This window comes from Melozone crissalis, unplaced genomic scaffold, assembly GCF_028551555.1.
Source record: "Melozone crissalis strain CALT ecotype California unplaced genomic scaffold, PUWL_Pcris_2 ptg000023l_1, whole genome shotgun sequence".
In the NCBI taxonomy this organism is placed as follows: Eukaryota; Metazoa; Chordata; class Aves; order Passeriformes; family Passerellidae; genus Melozone; species Melozone crissalis.
Window position 1 is genome coordinate 30,823,061 of NW_026535801.1, and position 23,439 is coordinate 30,846,499.

General features: G+C 42.1%; 1 protein-coding gene across 1 annotated transcript in view; it reads left to right on the forward strand.

Annotated features, from left to right (window-relative positions):
* PDIA5 (protein disulfide isomerase family A member 5) overlaps positions 1 to 17,712 on the forward strand; it is a 97,630-nt gene extending 79,918 nt beyond the window's left edge. Inside the window, exons 15-17 of the mRNA XM_054278400.1 lie at positions 4,937 to 5,007; positions 13,837 to 13,971; positions 16,479 to 17,712. Of these exons, the coding sequence (XP_054134375.1) occupies positions 4,937 to 5,007; positions 13,837 to 13,971; positions 16,479 to 16,559 (287 nt within the window). The 3' untranslated portion in view covers positions 16,560 to 17,712. The remainder of the gene's footprint in view (positions 1 to 4,936; positions 5,008 to 13,836; positions 13,972 to 16,478) is intronic.
* Positions 17,713 to 23,439: the final 5,727 nt, after the last annotated feature.

Consider the following 23,439-nt stretch of genomic DNA (forward strand, 5'->3'; position numbering starts at 1 on the left):
ATTAAACAAAGCATGAAGTAACTTAACTTAAAGAATGTTTTTTCATATTTAAACAAGTAGAAACCTGTGGTTTTGGAAAGAGGACTTAATTCCTTTAGGCAGTTCTGAAAATTTGCCACAATTTTATTTTAAATGTAATGATGTGACTGTTGTACAACAGGGTGCATCTGTTTCATGCACTACTCTTGAGACATCTTTAGAATTGCCATCTGGTCCTAATACCTTTGTGCACTGAAGTTTTAAGAATCTCTAAAGTTTTACTTTTGACTCACTATCATCTCTAAGCAATTCACTGGTTTAAAAAAAGAAGCCCTGTTCAATGAAAAATTTTCCATTCGAACGTGATAAAGACATGTAGGTTATTCACTAGATTGTTCCAGTGCTTTGAAACCCTCTTTGCATCCCTTCTGCATCCCATGGGACCCTGCAATTATGGAAAATGTTTTTATGGGTATTATTATGTCTGAAAAATTATCAAATTGCTACTACATCATATCAATTTTGTGTCATTCTTACTGTACCTGAAAAATGGATTTATATTATTTTTCTTAGTCTCCTTTTTGGTTAAAACCCAAAAAAATCAGTTCTCAAGGTGATGTGAGCACATAGTTAAATTTTTCTATTACCCCATGTGCTATCTTTGTTTTGCATCATGTAACAAATGTGTTGTGGCATCATTTTGGAAATCACATCCAACTCAATCATGCAGTTCTTCTTCACAGTCCTCAAAGCAGTGTTTCCACAAGAATGAAGTTCCAGCCCCTTTCTGTGCCCAAACCAGTGCTGGCTCCTTGGGTCTTTCCTCAAAGATACCCTGAGAAGGTGCTGTACCTTGAGGCTGTTCCTGCTATCAGTGAATCCAATCCGTGGAAAACAAGCTGGGTTATATATTTTCCATCACTTCATTTCCCTAAAGACCCAGTAGCTTTCCTTTAAATGCCTCTCTAATTAGAGGAGATTTAATCTGACTCCCTCTCCCCTCAGTGATAATGGCTCTGAGTGAAGCCTGCTTGCTTGCTTGATTTCCCTCGTCTGCTGTTCATCAGCCATTCCTCTTGAATTTTTCCCACAGAAACAATATTTCTCATGTACTGGCTCAGTTGAGAACTACTTGGTTTTCAAGGTGAGGAATGTGATGGTGCCTGCTGTGACTGTACCATATCTCCTACCAACTTTGAATGGTGGAGAAAAGCCTTGTAGAAAATACTGGGTTTGTATACATTTTTAAATTTGTAGTACAAGGGCAAAGAGAACTTCAGAACTCCTCAGCTGCAGCTGTTTGGGACCTGTGATTTAAGCAGGCAGCCCCTGTGCCTCAGCAGGTCAGGGGGAGCAGATCCCACCAGGGACTGTATGGGGAGTCCTCCAGAGAGCCAAATTCTGAGCACAGAGCCGAGTGCCTGACTACAGCTCTATTAAAGCTGTATTGTTTGCTGATTGTGAGCAGGGAATGGCCTCAGCACATGCTACTGCACGTGCCTGAGATGTCAAGCTCTCTTGTTTTCCTACCAGGTGATGCAACTGTGTTTCTGCAGTAGGAAATCGAGTTATCTTGAGATGTGCAGGAATGATTAGAGGTTTTCAGTGCCAGTACTGGATCCTGTGGAAAGGTTGGATATTTCAGGAGCAGGTTTTTTTCACATTTCTCAAGTCAGGCACAGGAAATTACTGTTAAGTTCACATCTGCTCTTAACCCTGTTCAGATCAAATTTGACACTGTTGTAAAAATGAAAAAAGAAAATTGTTAAAGCAAAGCCCTGCGTCTGTGTTAGAAGGCTCTGCTCCCAGAAGTGCTGCTTTTCAATGCTGCTCAGTTAAAAAGTCTACTTCTTGTCCTTGCAGGAAGTCTGTGTGATTACCATAAGATCCAAATTATTAAACTAAAATGAATTTTCCAACTTGTTTAGTCCATAGTGACTGAGAAGGGACAGGACCTTTTGGTTCTTGACACCTTACCCACACCTTCGTATGCCACCAGTTTAATCTCTTTCCACTGCAGCCCATCTGAAAATTCCTTTGTAAGGAAGCTGCACACTTCCTATCCTCATGTACTGTGCTCAGTACATTTCCTTTCCTTGCACTTTCGAATCTAGAAGATAGTGTTAACACTTAAAATAAACGTGTGATAGTGGGTGTGAAGAGGGAATGGGGAGAACAAGTTTTCCGTCTGTCAAAATGAAGACATCAACCTCTGCTTTTATTTTTTTTTGGCATGTGTGCTTTAAATAGAATGACTGGGTTGGGTGACTTCCAAATGTTTGCTGCATTTGGCAATCCTTCTAAGTTGTAACAGATGAAGTTCTGCTGTTCCATATGATGTGCTCCTTCCCCCTTTTTCAGTGACTCCTTGAAACTCCTTGGGAATTCAGTGTAGCATTCACATCTGTTCCGTGGATGGATGTCCAAGGCTAACAAAATGCCTACTGGACTTGGAGGCAGCTCTGCCAAAAGCCATATGGTTGTGTTTTAGTTTTGTGAGCACAGTGCAGTAAAGAAAGGAGGTTGGGCCAAGGGAGAAGTGAAGGGAGGAGGGATGGAGCTTCAGATGGGTAAATGAAGGTAACTCCTCATGATTTGGTATTGGATTTGGTATTTTTGTGTGGAAGAATATGCTTGTTATTTGTGTTCTCATTTTCATGCAGAATGTGGCTCATGAAGAGGTCTTACCTGCTACAACTTCTCTAGGGGCTTTGAGAGAGGCCTTACTGTCCTGAGATATCTTTTGTTGAGGGTTTACAAGATGTTCTTTAGTGAACCCTTAATTTCAAGCTCAAGATCATAAGCAAAAAAGGGAACCTGAAAGGTTTAAGTTTTTAAGAGCCTTTATGTTTTAGTGTAACAGTTGGAAGTGCTTTCCAGAAAAAGTGCAGCATGTAGTTAAGAACAAGTGTTCCTGTTTTAGAGGTGCCTGATTTTTATCCATTTTTTGTTTCTGAAATTCTTTTTAGATGTCGTCACCAGTTCTGATTTATTTGTGTAGAGCAGTGTTAACAAGGCAATTGAGGCAATCCCCCCACAGTACAGGAAATTAAGCAAGATTTGTTAAGATGCAGGTTTGACCTGCAGGCTCTTCAGTATCAGGCAGACAGGCCAGACAAGTGCTAAGAGAAAAATGGGTCACCAAAGTGGGCTGATGGACATGGGAGCAGCCTGAAACCGTAGCCTCCTCCTCCTCTTTCTTCTCTTCTTCCTCCTCCTCCTCTTCTTTCATGACCATTTTCTTCCAGGCAAATGCAGAACAACTCAACAAGGTTAATAGTTTGCAAGCTGTAGAACACTGTGCTGTCTCCCACTGAAACACAGCTGCCATCCTGCTGCATAAAGAGTTTGAAGCCATTAAATGGATTTACAGAAGTGCCTCAGTTTCCCAGGAAACATCCCCTTGACTTTCTGGTATTCTTAGCTACTGCACAGACTCTCAGTGTGTTTACACAGGTGTGTCACTGCAGTGCTTTCAGAATCCTATTCTGAAGAAAGAAATGCTCTAAAATTCAAAGCAGTGCATGTAAGCAGTGAAGTTATATTTTGGTGAAGTGGAAGGGGTATTCAACCTTTCCTTTGTGGAAAGGAGTGTGCAGTGTTTATGCACAGATACTATTTTTCTTGTGAAAGAGATAGTATTTTTCAGCTGAAAAAGTGAGCATAGCTTAGGAGAGTGGCTGCAAGTCTCCTAAGAGGGCATTTGTTCACTCCTGATTTTAAAGTAACGCAGACATTTGTTCATCATGTAAAGTACTGGTAAACAACAGTAGCATAAGCTGTAATTGGTGCTTCTGAGCAACTCATTTGGGATTTTTCTGTTCCTACCCAGAAATAATAGCAAGATGAACTCCTTTGCCAGCATTACTCAGGCTTGACTGAAGTGTGTCCATTCCTCTCTTAATGTGCATCTAAGCAAAAAATAGTGTCTTGAGTCTTTGCTTGGGATCAACCTTTGCGCTGGGTTTGAAAAAAAGTAATTTATTACACATATGCAGGTACTTTCCTTTTCAAAGGCTTACAGTATAGTAATGATGTTTTGAGAGGAGTTTGGATTATTCATAGACAATAATTTGTAGACATTGCTTCTGAATTGAGAGCACTCATATCTGAACCTTGAATCAAGATAACAGTTCTAATTTCCCTTCTGTGACTTCTGAAATGTTTGAGTCAAATCAGTGTGTATTTAAGCACAGGATTAGCTGGCCTTTTGTTCAGTGCTGCAGTGGTACAAAGAATATCATCCCATCTCCCATGCAAAGCTCTAGGGTTCCTGTGTGCAGTGTCTGTAAAACTCTTCAGGGGTTGCCCAGCTGTGGTGAACAGCAGGAAGGTCTCCAGGAAATCCAGCAGCAGTCACCCTAACCTGGGGCTGGACATCTGCTCTCCATCCATGAAAGATGTCTGGCCTATTGCACTTGCTTCTCTTCCCCTCCCTTATGTTCCCAATGGCTTGGCTTTAACACAGGCCTTTTCCAAATACTTATAAATGCTCCCAGCAATTTCCTTTCCAGCTTCCAGCCTCCTGTTGCCAGCTGTGCTGTCTTTATTCCCATGCCCAAATGTAGCCAGTATGTGTGGCAACAGCAGCAATAACCTACCTGGCAATACCAGGAGGTACAAAGCCGAGCAAAGGTCTGTCTGTGGCTGGTGCTCTGGAAGTGCCCTTAGGGGACTGGTGATGGAGAAAAGCCCCTGCACTGTGGCCCCTATTATGGGATGCTGAATAACTGTAAACCAACACCCAAACTCCTTGAAGTCACAGGGATCTTAAACATGTGCTTACTTTCGTGTAGCTGACACACATTTTGTCCTGCTCATTCCAGAACTGGAGAGCTCCTGTTTAGAGTGATTTTTAATTCAAATTTTTCACTGACTCACCATGTGTCTTGAGTTTGTCCCAGTATCTTTCCTACAACTAAAGTTTATGATGTCTTTTTCTTCCTGTGTCAAACAGGGTGTCCTCACTGTAAAAATGCCATTCCACATTTCACAACTGCTGCTGAAGTATTTAAAGAAGATCGCAAGGTAACTTGCTGTTAATTTTTTCTCTGATATTTAAGAATATTTTCCATAATTTGTACTTTATAGGCTTTGCTTATTGATAAGGTAACAGGTTTGTAGATAAAATTGCTGTTACACTAAAAGAAATGTATCTGCATCGTAGGGGTTTTATCTTTTATGGTCAAATTGAGTTATACTGCCAACCTGTTCTGTTTTCCCTAATTTGCTATCTTTTATGTTTAAGTCTTTGTATGAAACAAATTCTTTCTCTTTGGGGGATTAAATAAATATAATTCATATAATCTCCATTCCCCTTCAACTTTTATCAGCTGTTGGGGTGCATGTAGAGAAACCACAAGTTGTGTGATAGTCCTGAGGCCCTCAGTCACATAACTAACTAATCCTTGCTTGCATAGCACAAAATACAATATATTTCTGTAAATTGGCTGACTTGAGCCCAGGATGCTCTTCTAGGACCCTGATGCTTCAGCCTTGAAAATGCATTCAATGGCTGAATCACACTGGATAATTTCCTTGCATCAGCTGAACCACTTTTTCACTGAGCACATGGAGATCTAGGATTAAAAAAAAATCCAAAAACCACTTGAGCCTCTGGATTTAACCAGATAACTAGCTAGGAACTTGTTTGATATCTTCCAGTATTTCATGCTGATCTCTGAATTTGTTCCACCTACACAATTGCTTTGTGTTTAGGTGTGGCAAGAAAAAGATTGTGTAATTTAACATGGAAATTGCCCTCTACACCTTCCTCAGGATGGGAAATGAAGAGGAAGATGCTGAGCTCTTCTCCCTGGAATCCAGTGACAGGACATGTGGGAATAATTCAGAGCTGTGCCAGGGGAGGTTCTGACTGTATAGCAGGAGACGCTTCTTCACCAAGAGGGTGAACAATCCCTGGAAGAAGCTTCCTTAGAGAGCTGGTCAGTGCCCTGAGCCTGTCAGTGTTTAAGGACATTTGGACAACATCTTAACAACAGGCTTTAACTTTTGGTCAGCTCTGAATTGGTCAGGCAGCTGGAGCAAGAAAATCCTTGTAGGTCCCATCCAGCTGAAATAGTTTACCTTATTCTGTATTCTAAATGAAGAGGTAATTTTGTAACAGTTGTACTCCATAACAGAAGAATTTTTGTAATTTTTTTCTTTTCCTGTCATCTGTTCTGTAACTCACAGAGAATGCATCAGATTGACAAGAAACAAATCATTCTTGTATCACTGACTGCATAAATTAGTCCATCGCTTCTGCCCTCTGGCACACAGAAGATTCATAGGCATGCAGCTTTTAGTTCTCCTACTGCTGTAAATTAGTTTGCTCAGATGCCTTTTGGTTACTTCTTTGTTTCCAAGATCTCTGAGAAAGTATCCTTGTTTTCCCACTTTTCTCGTAGTTCCAAACGAAGCCTCTCTTTCCGAAACTCATTAAAATTTCAGTCAGAGGAGCTGAAACAAATGTACCAAACAATGTGAAACTTGCTTATTAGAGCCCCAGGATGTATTAACAAGCAATCAGAATCATGTCACAGTTAGCTGGACAGGGTGGTGGTGGGAAGTGCAGGCCTGGGAAGCTTTTCCTTCAGAGTGCAGGTTATGAAAGGATTCCAGGAGCAGAGCAGTGATTGACGGTTGCAACTCTTGACTTCAGTTTAAGGCTGGAGTGGGGAGATATAAAATGTAATGAGTTGGAACAGGAGAGCCAGTAGGGAATATTAAGGCTGGTACAGTTTTAAAGAGGTGTGTGCAGTTAGGGAGAATGGTGTTATTCCACCCCAATGACTTATGAAAGTGCCAGGGGTTGATTATGTTGGGAGCCCCTATTTAATTGTGTACAGCTATAACCTGCCAAGGTGCTTCCTGCTGCCAGTTTGTGGAAAAGAAAACAAACCTGTTCTAGACTTTAGAAGGGCACATCGCTGTTCCCACAAGCAGCACAGTTTTCATATTCCCATGTTTCAACTGGACTGAGCCTTCAAACTAATTTGTAGTTCTGTAGAGTTCCAATCCAGTAAAATCACTGCTTAAGAGAAAGGAAGCATTTATTCTTTCAAAAACAGGGCAAGATTACTAATTTTCATTTTAAGTAGTAGATTCTTTTCACTACTTCATTTCTATAGTAGTGTCCTTTTTTTTTCCCCCTGGAGAAAGTTTTTCACTTAACAGAGTATTTTTGCATATATCTTCTTCTTAAAAGAAGGGTCTTTAATTAAACATTTCATCCTGCAGAAGCCAAAGAACAATCAAAAACATTCCAGCTTTGAATTGGTTATAGATGGTATCTTAAAAGGTATCTTTTGGGAGACTTTGAGTCTTTACATTGGAATTTTGAAGATGAGCAGAGCTTGAAGCTGTTAATTACGTGTCTCTTGGTTTTGGCGCTGAAGCCCCTCTCCCCTGGGGCTGTGTGTAATGCTCTGTACTTTTTCATCATCTGCACTGCTGGAGTTGGAGTTTAACAATGCACTGCTTGGAACACTGGCCCCAAATGTCAGCTCTCATTGGCCACATCACTGCTGGTGGTTTTAGCCAGAATCCCCAGCCTGCTCGCTGGCCTGGGGCAATCCTGTGGCTGCTGCAAAACACGGCTCGGGCTGAGACCAACAAACCAGAGCCTTCAGTCTTCCCATCTTCCTGGAGAAACTCAGTGCCAGTAGGGCCAGATCAGTGGAGAGGCTGCTCCAGTGGCAGTGAGCATATTGTTTCAGTTATTTAAAAGGAAAAAAAAAGGTGGAAAAACAAAAGCCATCTGGAGCATTCTTAGCTTGGGACGCTCTGGCCTTGGCATGCAGCTGCCAGGGAAAAGCCCATGGCCAGTGCCCCACAGCTCACGTTCTGGCAGTGACCAGTGAACATCAGAAAATGCAAATGTGAGGGTTGTCACTTAGCTGAACAGATTGAAGAGCAGGAAGGCATGTTCAGTAACTGCTCCACAGTCTCTCCTGAAAACTAAATCTTTAAAAAATCTGCATTCTGCCTTTTGGCTGATCCCAAAGCTCAGCTTGAAGGAACTGATTTGTGGTGTTCCAGTTTGGATTTGCTGAAGGAAAGCTCTTGACTCTTCAAGGCCTCTCAGTAACAAATCTCTGGCAGTCCTGCAAAGGAGCTGTTTTTTGACCAATCTTCCCATTTTCACAGGAGGCTGTTCCTGTACAAATGCATTGACCCAAATCCCAGCACCACAGCTGGGTTCCAGTGAGTTCCCACAGAAACAGCTGTGGCAGCAATTGCTGGAAAGGGTGCAGCAAATGGGGTGAGCTGGGTGTTAGTGGGTCAGTCAGCACTAAAACTGGTGGGTCCCCAATGTGTATTGTGAATCACAGTTTAAAATTATTATACCAACCAAATGACTGTACAGAGTTATCCAAATGAGATAATATTTTCCTTTGGCAAGGAATTTGATCCCTGTTTGCTTAAAAAGCCTGTGCTGAATTTCTTTTTAATTAGACTCATTAAATATGGTGATGTTAGCACTGTACATCATGTTGTACTAATGGATGTCCCCTTTGCAAATAGGCCTGCTTTGAGAGCAGCTGATGAACTGCACCTCCTGTAATGATGCCATGCCACACCAGGGCAACTCATAATGAATCTCCCATTTGCAAGGCCTCTCACTTTGACAGCAGTAGCTGAATTGCAGCAAGCTTTAGCAGACCAGTCCCTAACTGCTGTTAGGATCCAGAACAGCTGATATAAATAGAAACCTATGGAGTAATCATAGGGAAGAATGCACATCTGTCTTATTTAGAGGTGCTTTCAAGATATTTGGCAACAACAGACTTTTTTACTAGTAAACAGGTAATTGTCATCTGAAATTGATTCTACTTTTAAAATGTTTGGAAGCATTTATTTCCATGCTGCAACTTTGTTTTTACTTTTTTTTAAGCTTATCAAATATCATTCCTCTCTCAAATCAATATTCAGTTAGCTATTCACTTCAATTTTCATAACAAAAGTCAATATTAGCTCTAGCAGAGATTTATTTTCTTGAATCAATAAACCAGTGTGTGGCAGTACATATTTTAACAGGAGAGCAGCTAGGATTGCAGGGGGTTATTTTTACTGGATCATCATGTGTGGACTGGGAGGCAAACTGTTAAAAAGAAAGCTTTAAGAACAGAAAGGAGGAGTTACCTGGAAGGTCAAGGGATCCCACTTTCAATTTTCTACACATCTGTTTGAACCGCTCAGTGTAATTTTGTTTCTTACCTGTAAGATGCCTCTAAAGCAAAAAGTTGTTTCATAATTCTGTTGGAAGGGAACTGTGATTTCTGATGTATGATTAGATTATACTGCCAGTACTTAATTTTCCTTCTAACACTTAGTAACAAAATAAGGCATCACCCTTCTGTTACAGTTGGGGCACCTGGAGATCAGTGGTCATATTTTTGGCATAGCTCCACTTCTACTGAAGCACCTAAATGAAAAGTTCTGGTTTTTGCAACAGCTCAGCTTTTGTGATCAGTCCTCTTCATCTGAAAAATATGCCATGCTCCATTTCCTCAGAGCTCTTCAGAGCTGGTCCTACACTGCTCACAGTCTGTTGCCATGCTGAGTAAAGTTTGCAGCTCTGTAGTTAAGCTCCCAGTTTTTTGGTAGAACCACAAAACGTTGTAGGATTTCTTTTTCAAGTAAAGTTATTTTCCAGTCCCAGATGTTTCCAGACCCATATTAACCTATCCTGACTATGGAGAAATGCATACTTATTTGATGGGTTACTGTTGTTGCTGTTGTCATTATTATGCTTTACTGAACATACTCCCCTGATACTATTAATTATTATAGAGTGCATACCAGTTACGAGGAACTACTTGTATAATTAAGAAAGTTGGATATACTCCAGGAAACTTCCTTTAGGGTCCACAGTCTCTCATTGATTATCTCTTCATTTGATAACATTTCTATTCCTGCTACAGCTCCTGAACAGGCTGGTGATAGACCTGAACAGCATTGGCTCTGGAGAAAGGACTTGTATATAATGATGTGTTGTCAATATCTAAGGCAGCAGAGCTTTGGGTTACAGAGAATCCATAATCCCGTGGAGTTTTGTGCATGTTGCAGATATAGCACTTACAGCTTTTTCTCCCTGAAATGTTTTTTCAGTGGATTTTCCCCTCTGGTTAGAGCAAAGCTCAAGAAATTAAATTTTAGCCCTAACAATCAAAATCTCCCTAAAATCAGTCTTGCCTTCTGAAAGCTGTTACACTGGATTTTTCCATAATGGACATATATATATACACACACTCATAAATGTTAGACCAGTGTTAGCAGAGTTTCTTTCTCTCACATATTTTTAGAGGGTCATTCCCTCTTGATGAGAGGGAATTTGTGAGAAGTGATACCAAATGTCTTGGCTCTTGGACACCTACTATGGTTTCTTATGCTTAATATGTCTGCAGCTTCTGCTTGAATAAACTTAGCGGGTTTGCAGGTCAGAGCATACAGGTCTTGCTAACCTGTGCTTTCCAGTGCACTTCTTTGTAACTTGTTGCTGGTAGTTGAATATGAGGATCATATTCTCCAGAAGTCTTTAACCACATTTTGAGAGAGGTTTTTTTGGGTTGTTACTTTTCCTGACTCAGTTTCCTTTTCCAGTGAAGCAGAAAAGCTGACTGTTGCTAAGAGAGTTGAGAATGAGAGGAAACTTTCCCTACAGTGTATCACTGCTCACTTGAGCCAGAATTCTGCATCTTTTTACATGCAGCCTTTCAGTAGAGACATGCAGGGATTCACAGTGACAGAGCCCTTCTCTATCAGCAATGGAGCTCAGTATTCACAGTCCATGAAAACACAAACAGAGAGAAGCAAAGGGCATCAGTGCTATTTGCTGAAATTCTGGTGAGTCTGAGAGTTCAGCTGTCTGGAGTTGATGGAATGGAGATGAGAATTGGTCCTCAGTCCAGAAGTGTGTTTTGCTACAAGTGTTTTCCAGCATCACTTTTCTCCTCTCTCAGTGCACTATATTTGATCTTCCGCTGTGAGACAGGCAAGACAATTAGGACTGTGATGCTATGATAATGAGTGCACAGAGATGGTAGCAACCTCTATATTTAGGCTGCCTTAACATTTCCACTCTAAAGTAATCACTCAAGCTCTCCTAAGTACTCTTACTCAGCCATGTTGGCAGCAGGCATTGAATGCAGCCTCAGATACAGCCTAGGGAATTAGATGTTCCTCTATGAAATTTTGCTCACGTCTGTATGAGTTACAAGGCTTTTGAAAATTGCCGTTCCTCTTCTCTCCCTGGCTGCAAAAATAACCAAACTTGTGTGTTCTGAAGAGCTGGGCTCAAAATGGTGGCTGCAGTGGTGGGGCTGTGTGGGAGCTTGCATTAGGAGCATTGCAGAGGGGACAGGCCATGGGCACATCACCCAGCTGCTATTCCAGATGTGCTGTTAGACCTGTTGGATTAGACACTGGGCTCATGTGGTTGCCGTGGACACACAGACTGGGATCTCTGTGTGCCCAACTGAGGCACAGATGGGCCAGCTTAGGTTTGCATGTGCTGTGGAGGAGAGCTGTGTCTCAAGGACGCTACCAAGTGTTTCTGTCAGAAGCCACCTCTTAAACATCTGTGAGTCATCAGTTCTGAGGCAGCTGGTGAGGATGTTCTGAACAAGGTTAACAGGGGCTTACAGCATTGCATTCCTGCACTGCTCCCTCTCCTCACTGGGGGCTGTTCTCACAAAAGCCAGAAGGTGAATTAAATTGGACACTTTGCTCCAGCCAGTACCAGTTTAGATATTTCCAGAAGTACAGATAAAGAGAGTTGCTTTTCCTTCTTCCCTCTTCCTTCCAGTGTACTAAAAACTAATTTTCTTAATCTGCAAGACACTGAGAACAGATGGGTCATCAGTCACAACAGTTGAATGCCTCAAACCAGCTACTAAGATCTGGATGAGCACATGCATACTTTCCCCTTTTTCTGGCTGTAATCTCTCCCTGTGTGGTATTTAGAACAGTGTGAAAAAAGATTATTTTATTTATTCTTCTAGTTTTTAGGAAATCAGGATTTCTGGTATTCTTTCTACTTCATGCTGTGTCATGAAATAAAAGTTTGTCTCCATTCTAAGCTTTTCTTTACACAGAAATAGCCAACAGAGCTCTGAATTTTGGCTGGCTGCTGAGGTCAGGATGGCAGAAATACTTAGATGAAACTGTTCTACAGTTTATTATTCCTAATCTTTCATTAAAATTGGCCCTGCATGTGTAGGATTCTTTGTGTTTACAAAAAGAAGAAAAATAGGATCATACATGTTTTTAACAGCTTTCAAGACTCCTGGTTCTGTAATAGCCTTATTAATGTTTAAAATCAGAAACCAGATATTTAAAGTAAGAACACTGTTCACTTTATCTAGTACTTTCCACTTGAAGACAGACCAAGCGAGATCATACTGAGAATTGTCTTGTCAGGCTTTCAAAGCCTAAACAAAACAAGCAAATTAACTGAAGTTGGCTTTGCCAATCTCTTTAATTACTGCTAGGATAATGAGATCAGGTTTTCCCATTTTGACAGTGTCACCATGAAACAGGAGGACTTTGTGGAATATTAAGTGATCTTTTAATTATGGAAGAACAGTTCAACCGCAACCCCAAAGTCATGCAAGCACAAGGTATTTTGATCAGCTGTTTGAAGGAGGCTTGTGGAATGGAAATTTCAAATTAGGATGTGTCTGCTATGAAATTAGTTACTTGACAAATTGTAACCCACAAAAAAGTTGCAAGAAGTCATTCCTCTAATTTGTTTGGTTTCTTTACATAGGTTGTACTTTAACATGCTTGCTGTGAAGGCAGAGCTTATGTGAGCACCTGCACTCAGAGCCCCAGCTGCTCTCACACGAACAGTCAGGGAGAAGTCACAGCACAGGGCTCAGTTGCTTTGAGTAGAAGCCTATGAATTACATTTTGTTTCAGCATCAGAACTGTTAAGGGCAGCCCCTCCTCAATACTTCACAGAGTCAGTATTGAATGTTCCGAGCTGCTGCTCTGGGGCTGTGAGGCTGTGTGTCCTCGCCCTGCCTGTGTGGAAGCAGGCAGGGACTGAGGGTGTTGCTCCACTGTCAATAGGCTGAAAGTGTGGCAGGCTCTCTCCTACTCAGGGTTTGTCTGTGTGACAGTAGCATCTAGAGGTTTAAAAAGGAATTAAAGCCCACTTTGCTAATGGCTGCATATGTACAATCCTGGAAGAAGACAGGAAAGGAAATACAAACTTAGGCTGAGATTATAAGGAAGGAACCTTTTTCTCTACATGCAGTGCTTGATAGATGATGCTCTGGATTCTTACTCCATCCCAATCTGACTTTGGAAGAACTGCATGGAGTTTAGAAAAGCTATTTGGAGTAGAAATCATTAATCTGTGAACAGGCTGCATTGGTGACCAGCCATGTTTGGTAACTTTTCCAAGCATTAGCAATGCCATGGGAATGAGGATGGGTTAGGTGGGTCATTATCATCACCAAAGCCACTGTCACTGTTCATCACTTAAAACCTAAAATTCATCACTTAAAAAAAGGGGAGGAAAAATACTGCAGCATGACAGAGCTGTGACCAGTGTGCCTGCATTTGGTTTTATTAATCCAGCCTCTGGATTTCCTGTTTGGTGTCTAACGCAGAGCTCAGTGGGAGGCTGCAAAGGTGATTTCTGCTCTGAAAGTTGAACCTGCCATGCACAGGCCAGGTTCATCCTCTGCTGTTTCTCCACAGCTAAGCCCTTACAGAAGCCATTGCCTGTTTGGCAGAAGACTTGTGTCTCTCTCAGTGCTAAGGCTAAGCTGCAGCAGCATCACCATGAAATGGGTTCTTGCTTTGTTCTCTCGTGTCTCAGAGTGATCTCTTGTGTTTCAGATCGCCTACGCTGCAGTGGACTGTGCCAAAGGACAGAATCATGACCTGTGTAAGCAGGAGGGGGTCGATGGCTACCCCACCTTCAACTATTACAACTACGGGAAATTTGTGGAAAAATATACTGGAGATCGAGGGGTAAGTGAAAGCAAGAGCCATCACCTGGTACAGGGAGCAAAGCCCCCTCTGCCTGTCCTGCCTTACAAGTGAAAACTGCAGAGTGAATTTTTACCATGCCTCTGTTGCTGTCTTACATGGATGAATCATAGTGTACCACACCCCTGTACATCTCTGCATTAGGAACACTCTTGGTCTATTTTTAGGAGCATGAGAAGAGGAAAAAGGATTAGATTTGGTAATATGCTTTGTATATTTTATTCTTAAAGCTGAAGTCTGTGAGTGAATTTGGACTGAGTGAAAGGGAAGGGTTTATTGCATGTGCTGCTGGCAGAAATGCCAGAAAATACAGGGTTTAACTCCTGTCAGTTCTGGATTGCATGGACACTGCAAACATGTTACAGATCCACCAGGCTGCCAAATGGTGACAGACCATTGGTTTTATAGCCAGGACAAAGCTGTTCTTTGGAGACTGGAGGAAAGTAAATATCTCATTTGCCCTGAATCAGATTCACTCCTGGCACTCAGGATGGGAAGACAAATTGTGCCATCTCCCCCTGGGCTGAAGTTTCATTCTTTTGTCCTGCTGTGGCCAGATAATTATATGCTATGAGTGCAAGAAATGGGGGCAGAAATGGCATAATGGCTTCAGTGGTTGTAAAGTGCCTGAAAATAAGGAAGCAATTCAATTATTTGTGGGCCTCCCCGCCTAGAGGGAGGTTACTCCTCAGCAGCCATTGATTGCCTGGGGTCTGCAAGAAATACTTGGGGTCTTTGAGCCATGCAGTGATTTTGAAAAAAGATTCTTGCCTGAAAGTTATTGCTGCTGTTAGAGCTCAGAAAATTATATAGAAGCATGAACTAAAAAGCCCGGTTCTGAGGTTCTCTGTTAGTCAGGATCTTGGGGAAGTCTTCATGGAGCTTCACCTCCCAGTTTTCTTCAGCCTACTTGGACTCCAGTAATTACCATTTCATGGTGCTGATCCAGCCGTTGTTATGGATACTGTGTTTAGTTCCAATTCTGGATCTTTTCTTAAAAGTACTTTTTACACAAAAGTAAAGATAGGTGCAGCAGCCAACAATTGAAGTAAGATTTCAGATGCAGTTTTTGCATTTCTAACCCGTTCTTAGAGAAATGATACATAAAGGAAGATTCTGTGGTGGCTGATAAAAAGAATTTATATCTAATACAGGAATGCTCTGAGGCCACAGGAGTTGGGTGATATTTATCCATATGCTGGAAAGTGGACTAACAAATCCCCTATATGCAGCCAACCCTTTCTTGGGTAAAAATTACCCAAGAGGAACATCCCAGTCTCTCTGCTGATGGCTGCTTTGTTCTTTGTTCCCCTTCCACCTTTCTGGGGACCCTACAGTCTTCTGCCTGTGCAGCATTGAATTGGGGTTTGTTATCTCTTATCATGGTAATGCTGGAGGCAGTGCTTAGCACAGAGCCTGTCATGGGGGCTGCTGATTGCCAGATGTCTCCAGGTGACAAAGGGCTGAAGCATGTCACTTCATTTATTTTCAGTGGAAAAATAGTGAATAGTTTTAGAAAAGCTTTTTGTTGTTCAGCCTTCTAAAAGCTTACCAGCCTTGTGGTTTGGGTTGGGTTTATTTTGTTTTGTTGCTTCACAACATTCTTTTAAGTCTTTAACTTCTGTTAGTGGCTCTCTACCTTTGGTATTTTCCCTCTTCATCACCGGTTTTGAGTGGTATGTTCTGTGATTGTTTAAATGCAAAAATGGTCAGATTGAGTGGGAGCAGTGTCACTTTCCCAGAAAACTTCAGTGTTGGGGTACCAGTAGACAGTGTATTCCAACACAGGTGTTCACACCTCCACCCATCTCAGCCTTTTGAAATGCCTGAGAGCTGTGTTCACAGCTTGCCTTGGAAAAGGAAACTGGTGGCATTCAACAGCCTTAAATCATAAGTTGTTGAAATACAGAGGTTGGCATGTAGACAACCAGGTTTGAAATTTTTGATAATAATTTTAATAGTAACTTGGGGAAAAAAAAAGTAATTTCCATCATTGGAATATTTGGAGAAGGAGAAAAATTGTGATCAAAACTATTAGAGGATGGGTGGCAAATGTGTGTATAGTCAACAAACAATCCAGTAACTGCCTTTAAAATTACTCAAATAGCATACAAAGACAGCTTGAAAATATCTTTTGAGTATTTTCAACAAAAAGTCATCAATGGCACTTCTAGTGACAGATTTTACCTTGTCCTATGAACTTGAGGGACGTTTTTCTCTGTGTCCCATCTCTTCAAAGTTTGACATGTGGGATGTGCATGGATATTTTCCCCCTGCAGTGGAGCAGCACAGGACCAGAGCATGGCAGGATGAGGCAGTGCAGAAGCAGTACCTGCTCCCTGGTTTCTATTCTGCCGTGGGCTACAGAAACAAAACAACTGCTCCTTAGTTTATATTCTGCTGGGATACAGAAGCTCAAAGTGTTCTTGATGCATTGTTTTGCTTTGTTGGTAAAAATATGACCCATATTTTTCTTCCTTCAAAACCAGGAGTCTGGATTCACCACTTTCATGCGAACCCTGAGAGAAAGAGATCATGAAAGAGTAGGAAAGAAGAAGGATGAATTGTAGTTTCTGCCTCAAAAGAAGCTTTCCGCTGCACTGTGAATGGTTCCAGGTCTTTTGTTGATGCACCTGAGACTTCACATATTCTCAAGACAGAGACTTTTTTTTATAAACAGCCATGGCCATTTTGTACAATTTTGAAATAAAGTGAAACCACTTGATTTTTAAAAGGAAAATAAATTAGAATGTTGCCATATTGTTTTAAAGAAAACTTAGCATTTTCTCTCATGTTGGGAGACTATGCCCACTGACACTCCTATGCAATATTTTTGTAGTCTGTAGTGTGTCTGTAGGTGATGTTGTTTGTTAGGGTGAAATTTTTGTTCCGGTATTGCAGTATACATGTGAAAAACAAAGGGGAGAGGACACGGTTTGGTTTGGGTTTGTTTTGTTATGTTTTGTTTAAATCAGCACAGGAAAATGGGATTTATAAGACACAGATTTATTCAAATGAAGTTTTTCATTCTTGTGAAATAGTTATGTGTTCTTGACTGAGATTTGGGGGGAACAATTTTAAGGTGCTCAGGGATAAATAAGGTATCTGAGTTAATGAAGACATTAACATTGACCAGTCCAGATCTGTTAATTTCATTTAAACCTCTCTGGTCTTTAAATCAGAACTGTTTACATACCTTTATAAAATGTATTGAGTGAATTAAGCCCCACATTAAAAATCAGCAGAGCATGGGTTCAATCAGACTAAACCCTCCTTCTTTGGCATCAATACTGTCAATGTATCTGTAAGTTATGGCAGGTATGACTATCTTATAGGGGTACATAGTTAATCTTATAGGGTACACAGTTTCTCTTCAAGATATTATTGGGTCATATCAAATACCTGTTGTAAAGTGTTATGTTCAAATGTTTTGAGAAATTCATAATACTTCTGGTAATGCAGTAATTGTGTGTATTACCTGTTTACATTCCAAAAGTTATCTGCATTTGTAGGAGGGATTTTTCCTTTTTGCTCCTTAAGGAGTTGCACAAACAATCTCTCTCTGACAGTCATCACTGTAAAACCTGTATCAGCAGCAGTTGAAATGTGTAACACTTTTGATGCTTAAACAAAAAAAAAGCTGATCTGGAGGTACTTCTGTCTTTGCAGGAGGGGAGAGGGAGGGGCAGGAAGTTGTGATTCACTTGGAACGAAAATAAATTTTTAAAAGGACAAAAATTTTTATCATTAATCAGCCTTGTTCAGCTTCTTCCCCACTGGGCGACTGACCACAGCTGGTGGTGGCTTAGGAAGAGTCAGAGCACGTGGGATGAGTTCCAACAGCCCGTGGCCTTGGGAATGCTGGGCAGCACTGCAGGTGTGTGAGGGTCACACTGTTCTGTGTGAGGGTCACACTGTGTCCTGTGTGAGGGTCACACTGTGTGCTGTGTGAGGGTCACACTGTGCTGTGTGAGGGTCACACTGTTCTGTGTGAGGGGCACACTGTGTGCTGTGTGAGGGTCACACTGTTCTGTGTGAGGGTCACACTGTGCAGTGTGAGGGTCACACTGTGTGCTGTGTGAGGGTCACACTGTGTCCTGTGTGAGGGTCACACTGTGTGGCTGTGTGAGGGTCACACTGTGCTGTGTGAGGGTCACACTGCTGTGTGAGGGTCACACTGTGCTGTGTGAGGGTCACACTGTGCAGTGTGAGGGTCACACTGTGCTGTGTGAGGGTCACACTGTGTGCTGTGTGAGGGTCACACTGTGTGCTGTATGAGGGTCACACTGTGTCCTGTCTGAGGGTCACACTGTGCTGTGTGAGGGTCACACTGTTCTGTGTGAGGGTCACACTGTGCTGTGTGAGGGTCACACTGTGTGCTGTGTGAGGGTCACACTGCTGTGTGAGGGTCACACTGTGCTGTGTGAGGGTCACACTGTGCAGTGTGAGGGTCACACTGTGCTGTGTGAGGGTCACACTGTGTCCTGTGTGAGGGTCACACTGTGTGCTGTATGAGGGTCACACTGTGTCCTGTGTGAGGGTCACACTGTGTGCTGTATGAGGGTCACACTGTGTCCTGTCTGAGGGTCACACTGTGCTGTGTGAGGGTCACACTGTGTGCTGTGTGAGGGTCACACTGTGTGCTGTGTGAGGGTCACACTGTGCTGTGTGAGGGTCACACTGTTCTGTGTGAGGGTCACACTGTGCTGTGTGAGGGTCACACTGTGTCCTGTGTGAGGGTCACACTGTGTGCTGTATGAGGGTCACACTGTGTCCTGTGTGAGGGTCACACTGTGCTGTGTGAGGGTCACACTGTGTGCTGTGTGAGGGTCACACTGTGCTGTGTGAGGGTCACACTGTGTGCTGTGTGAGGGTCACACTGTGTGCTGTGTGAGGGTCACACTGTGCTGTGTGAGGGTCACACTGTTCTGTGTGAGGGTCACACTGTGCTGTGTGAGGGTCACACTGGTGTGTGAGGGTCACACTGTGCTGTGTGAGGGTCACACTGCAGGTGTGTGAGGGTCACACTGTGCTGTGTGAGGGTCACACTGTGTCCTGTGTGAGGGTCACACTGGTGTGTGAGGGTCACACTGTGCTGTGTGAGGGTGAGACTCTTCTCCTATCAGAGAGCTGTGACCTGGGTCTGAAATGTTCTTCTTGCTCCCCATTCTGCCCGTCTCGTTTTCTTCTTGCTGGGATCTGCAGGCTGTGCTGAGGGGCTGCTCAGGAGGTGAATGGCATCTTGCCTCCTCCCTGGGTGTTTTTTCCTTCTCTCTCTTGCCCAATTAATGGCACTGCACGTTTGGCACCGTTAAGCTGCTGAAGCCATTAGTGAGTATTGTGCAATACCATAGCTTGATTGGCCTTGTATGGTGGCCAGCTTGTTAACCATAACCTCAATTGGAATGGCCATGGAGCTGTGCCAAGTATCTTCTCTTATTAGGCACCTGATGAGCCTCTTCACCCAAAAAAATCAGCTGCCTGATAATACATAATATCATAGTGTAAAAGTAGCCTTATTTATGAAGACTCCTACTCTGCTTTTTTTTTTCCTTTCAATTAGCACAGTTACTTATGTTGTGTATAGCACTTTTGCAGAGGATCATGATAATTCTTTATTTCAAGCTATCCTCACGTAAGTAGCAGGCACTCCACTCTGCATTTAGGGAACAATACATATTGATGCCATTTGATCTCAGACAGGAATTCTTCTGCTTTTAGCAAACTATTAAATATGACCACTCCAGAACTTGCTGCCTCTTTTGATCTCAGAGTCAAAGCAGCAGGCACTAACGAAATACAGCCTCCAGAAAATGCTGAGCATTTCTGTGCATAGGCTGTGCCTATGTTTGTGCTAATTGGTGAGAAATGTAGACTTTTTCAAAAATAAGAAAGAAAAAAATGATAGCTTGCCAATGGTGACTTCACTAGTCAGGATCATTCTGAATTATAGGCTTTAGTAAATGTTTAGGATAAGACAATTGCACACTGTGCTTCAGACCAGTAATTCCTTACAGCTGGTTACACCATAATAAAATTAGGAATTCCCATTTTTCCCTTCAGTCTTTTGTCAGTTGCTTCTTGGGCTTGGGCATTCATTTTTTCTTGGCAAAAGAAAAAATGTGTTGTGCATGTGTTAATGCACAAATATAAAATATTTGAGAATAATTTACCTTCTGTTACAGGGTCATGACTCATCTGGTGTATGGTCTGAATGGTTTTTGAAAAATACAGTTTTGAACACCATACAGGATTACATCAAATGGCGGACAAAGGCCCTAGTTACTGTGAACTAGAGTGTACCAGGAGCTTAGAGTTTTGCTTTCAAGCCTTTTTAATTAGTAGGCCAGGTCTGGTCAGTCACACTGATTTAGTTCTGTTGCCTCCAGTAAAGCAAAAAATGGTGTTTAAAGTGTTAGTGAAGTCAGTTTATGTTTATATTCACATCAGTCACGTTGAAATTGAAATTTGTTGTTATTTTTTACAAACTGTGAATGAAAAGTATATGTAAGAACTCTGATTTCTGTATTTAAATGGTTGGTCATTTCACACATTCAGACTCCCCAGCCTCTCACAGTAGATGTGTAGCCCAGGCGTTCATAATCACACAGGAATTTCTGCCGTGGTTAAAAGTGAGTAATCTGGGCTTTCAAGTCATGAATCATTTATCAGCAAGAAACTTAATTGCTGATAACAAATGGTTTGCAGTGAATCAGAGATTCTGCTCTTGCAATTATGGGCTTGGTCTTTCAGTCTTTTTAAGGTGTGATTCAAAGGTCTTGGACATCCGCTACATAGTTAACCCTAAGCAGATTAAATCTTGTCGAGGAAGGGTAAAACGTGTACACAGCAGAGAGGCTGAGCCAGGATTGTGCATCATTTTGTTCCCCAGTGTTGGCTTAAACAAGATATAAATAGCCCAGAGGGCTGTGTTAGTCCTGCTGTGTGGCTGGACCAAGAGATGAAGGGCAGCAGGGCCAAGCATTTTGTGCACACTGGAAGCTGGGGAGGAAATGGTTTTCCCATCTAATGAAAGAGCCTGAGATGCTGGATTTATTTGTTTCATCCATCAAAAGGAGGGAAAAGGAGTGAAAAGTTCCCAGGAGAGTGAATGCTCTGGAATATGGCAAACACAAGTTGAGGGTCCCAAGATGAGCATAAGCTTCTATCCCAGCCCCTGCAACCTCAGAGGGTGATTTGGCTCTGTTGTAATCCATCTATCTCTGACCCAGTAACTGTGTCCTTACTTGTTCAAACAGAGCAACTCCTCCAAGAGAGACTGGAAGAGACTTGCTTTCCAATCTGAGTCAAGAAAAGCAGCCTAACAAATCTCCATTTCCTCCTTCCTCCCCCTGTAAAATTGCATTTTGGATCTGACAGTCATGTTGACCCCCAAGCTCCTCCTAAATAGTTGCAGTTGGGTGAAAAAGCCTTGGGAATTTTTCTAAACTCCCACTCAGACCAAATTAGGTCCCCAAATCTTGCTAACTTAAAATCCTTCTGATAGGCATCTGCAAAGATAGATTGATATTAGTGGTGAAAAAAGATAAGAGAGGTAAGGTCTATGTTCTTTCAGCACTTAATTTGGGAGTAAAAAAGCAGATAAAACTCCCATCATGAGTAAGCTCTAAGAGAATGCTTCAGAGTGTCTTTTTTCAGGTGGAATTGCTTTATGGGTGATTTTGATTTTAGACACTTTTCAAAAGAAAAGTCAAGACTTGGTGACATAGCCTACAGATGTTTTGTCTGTTTGCCTTTTAAAAATAAAAATAAAAATCAGAATCACTCTTCGTATTCCTGATAGTGCTATATTACAAGAAAGAAATGTTGCCTACATGGATTTCTGAGAATAACACTGAACCCCTGCCAACTGCATTTTACAAACTTTTAAACAAGCTATTTGCTCCAAACAACACTCACACTCGGGGGAGTGGGGACTGCTGCCCACATGCACCTTGTTTTAATTTAATAGCTTACTTTAGTGTGATTGGCTCTGTAATGGAACACTGAGATTGCAGGAGTAAATTCTGAAAACTGAGAGGTGGGGGGAAAATCAGCTCTTATCAGCAGGTGTTGAGCACTGTAGCCAAACGCTGGCATTTCCTCTGCCTTTGGCAGCCCAGCATCCCTGAGTGTTCCATGGCTCTGCAGGAACCACAGGAGTGCAGCCCTTTGGCTAATCCAGTTGTGTACATTACTGCTCTGTGCTGGAACTGATTGGAAACCAGAATTTTTTCCCATTAGTTTCTTTGACTGGTCATGAGAAGATGCTGTGTTTTCTCTGCACATCCTGCTTTTATTTACAGAGTGGAGAAGGAGGATACTTGGGTATCTAAAAAGGAAATGAAGCCAAATGCCATTTTTTCTGCTGGCAGCCAGGATTCCTGGGGACTGACCATTGCTGCTGAAATATTCCCTGCAAAGCATTGTTGACTGGCTTGGCTTTTGCAAGGTTTTGGAAGGCACCGTGTGATGCAATATTGCAAAAAAATCTCAGTATCCAAGGCAGCAATTTCCAACCTCTGGTTTCCGAGGAGTTAAGCTGAAGTGTAAACTCTATTCGGCAGCCCAGTGCAGTTGGTTTTGAGATAGAAAAAAAGATGGTCTGTTAGCCCAAAATTTAGGAAATCACAGCTCTAATGCAGACCCATAGGATGTCTGGGTGTTTCCACACAGCTGCCCTGGTCCTTGGTTGGTAAGATTCCTGCCCCTGGAAGTCACGTCCTCCTGCCCAGAGCATCGGCACTGCTGCAGGGAGGCAGTGCTCCTTAAGGAACAGTTATTCTGTGTTTGCTTAGAAAGCATAATAGTGCTAATTATTCTCATTAGCTTTGAGCCACTAATAAATTATCTTTCCTATTGCTCTTCCATCACTCAGTAATGAGAACCATTTAGCCAGATTTTGCAGATACTGCTTGCTCCCTCTCTACAGCATGATTCCCTGCAAGCATTCATCATAGGAAAAGAGCTACGTGAACAAAATCTTTTCAAATTAGTCTCTGGTGCCCCAGTTAAGTGGGTGTCTACATCGCAGGCATGCAGAAGAGCCTTCTTCATTAATATGTGCAATTCTGTGCGAGCTGATTAGCTCTTGCAGCTCATTTGATAGCAAATGTGTAAATCCGTCACACTCTAAATGCCAAATATGTGCACAGCTAAATTATGGAGAAGTAAGAAACTGCAAGAGTTGGGAATCTTTATCTGGAAAAAGAGGTCCTTATCCCATGCATTAAATTGGAGTTATGGGTTTATCTAGAGCATTTGTCACTCCTCTGCTTTGTCATTTTACTGCTGGCAAAATGAATAATTCTTCGTGTCGTGTTGCTGGTCCTTTCAGGATGTGTGGGTGTTTAATTTGGTGCCCAACATTTGTAACAGACATCTGGTATCCAGCCTGAGTTCCCAGAAGACAATAGTCACAGCACAATGCCATCTTCCTTGTGCAGGACA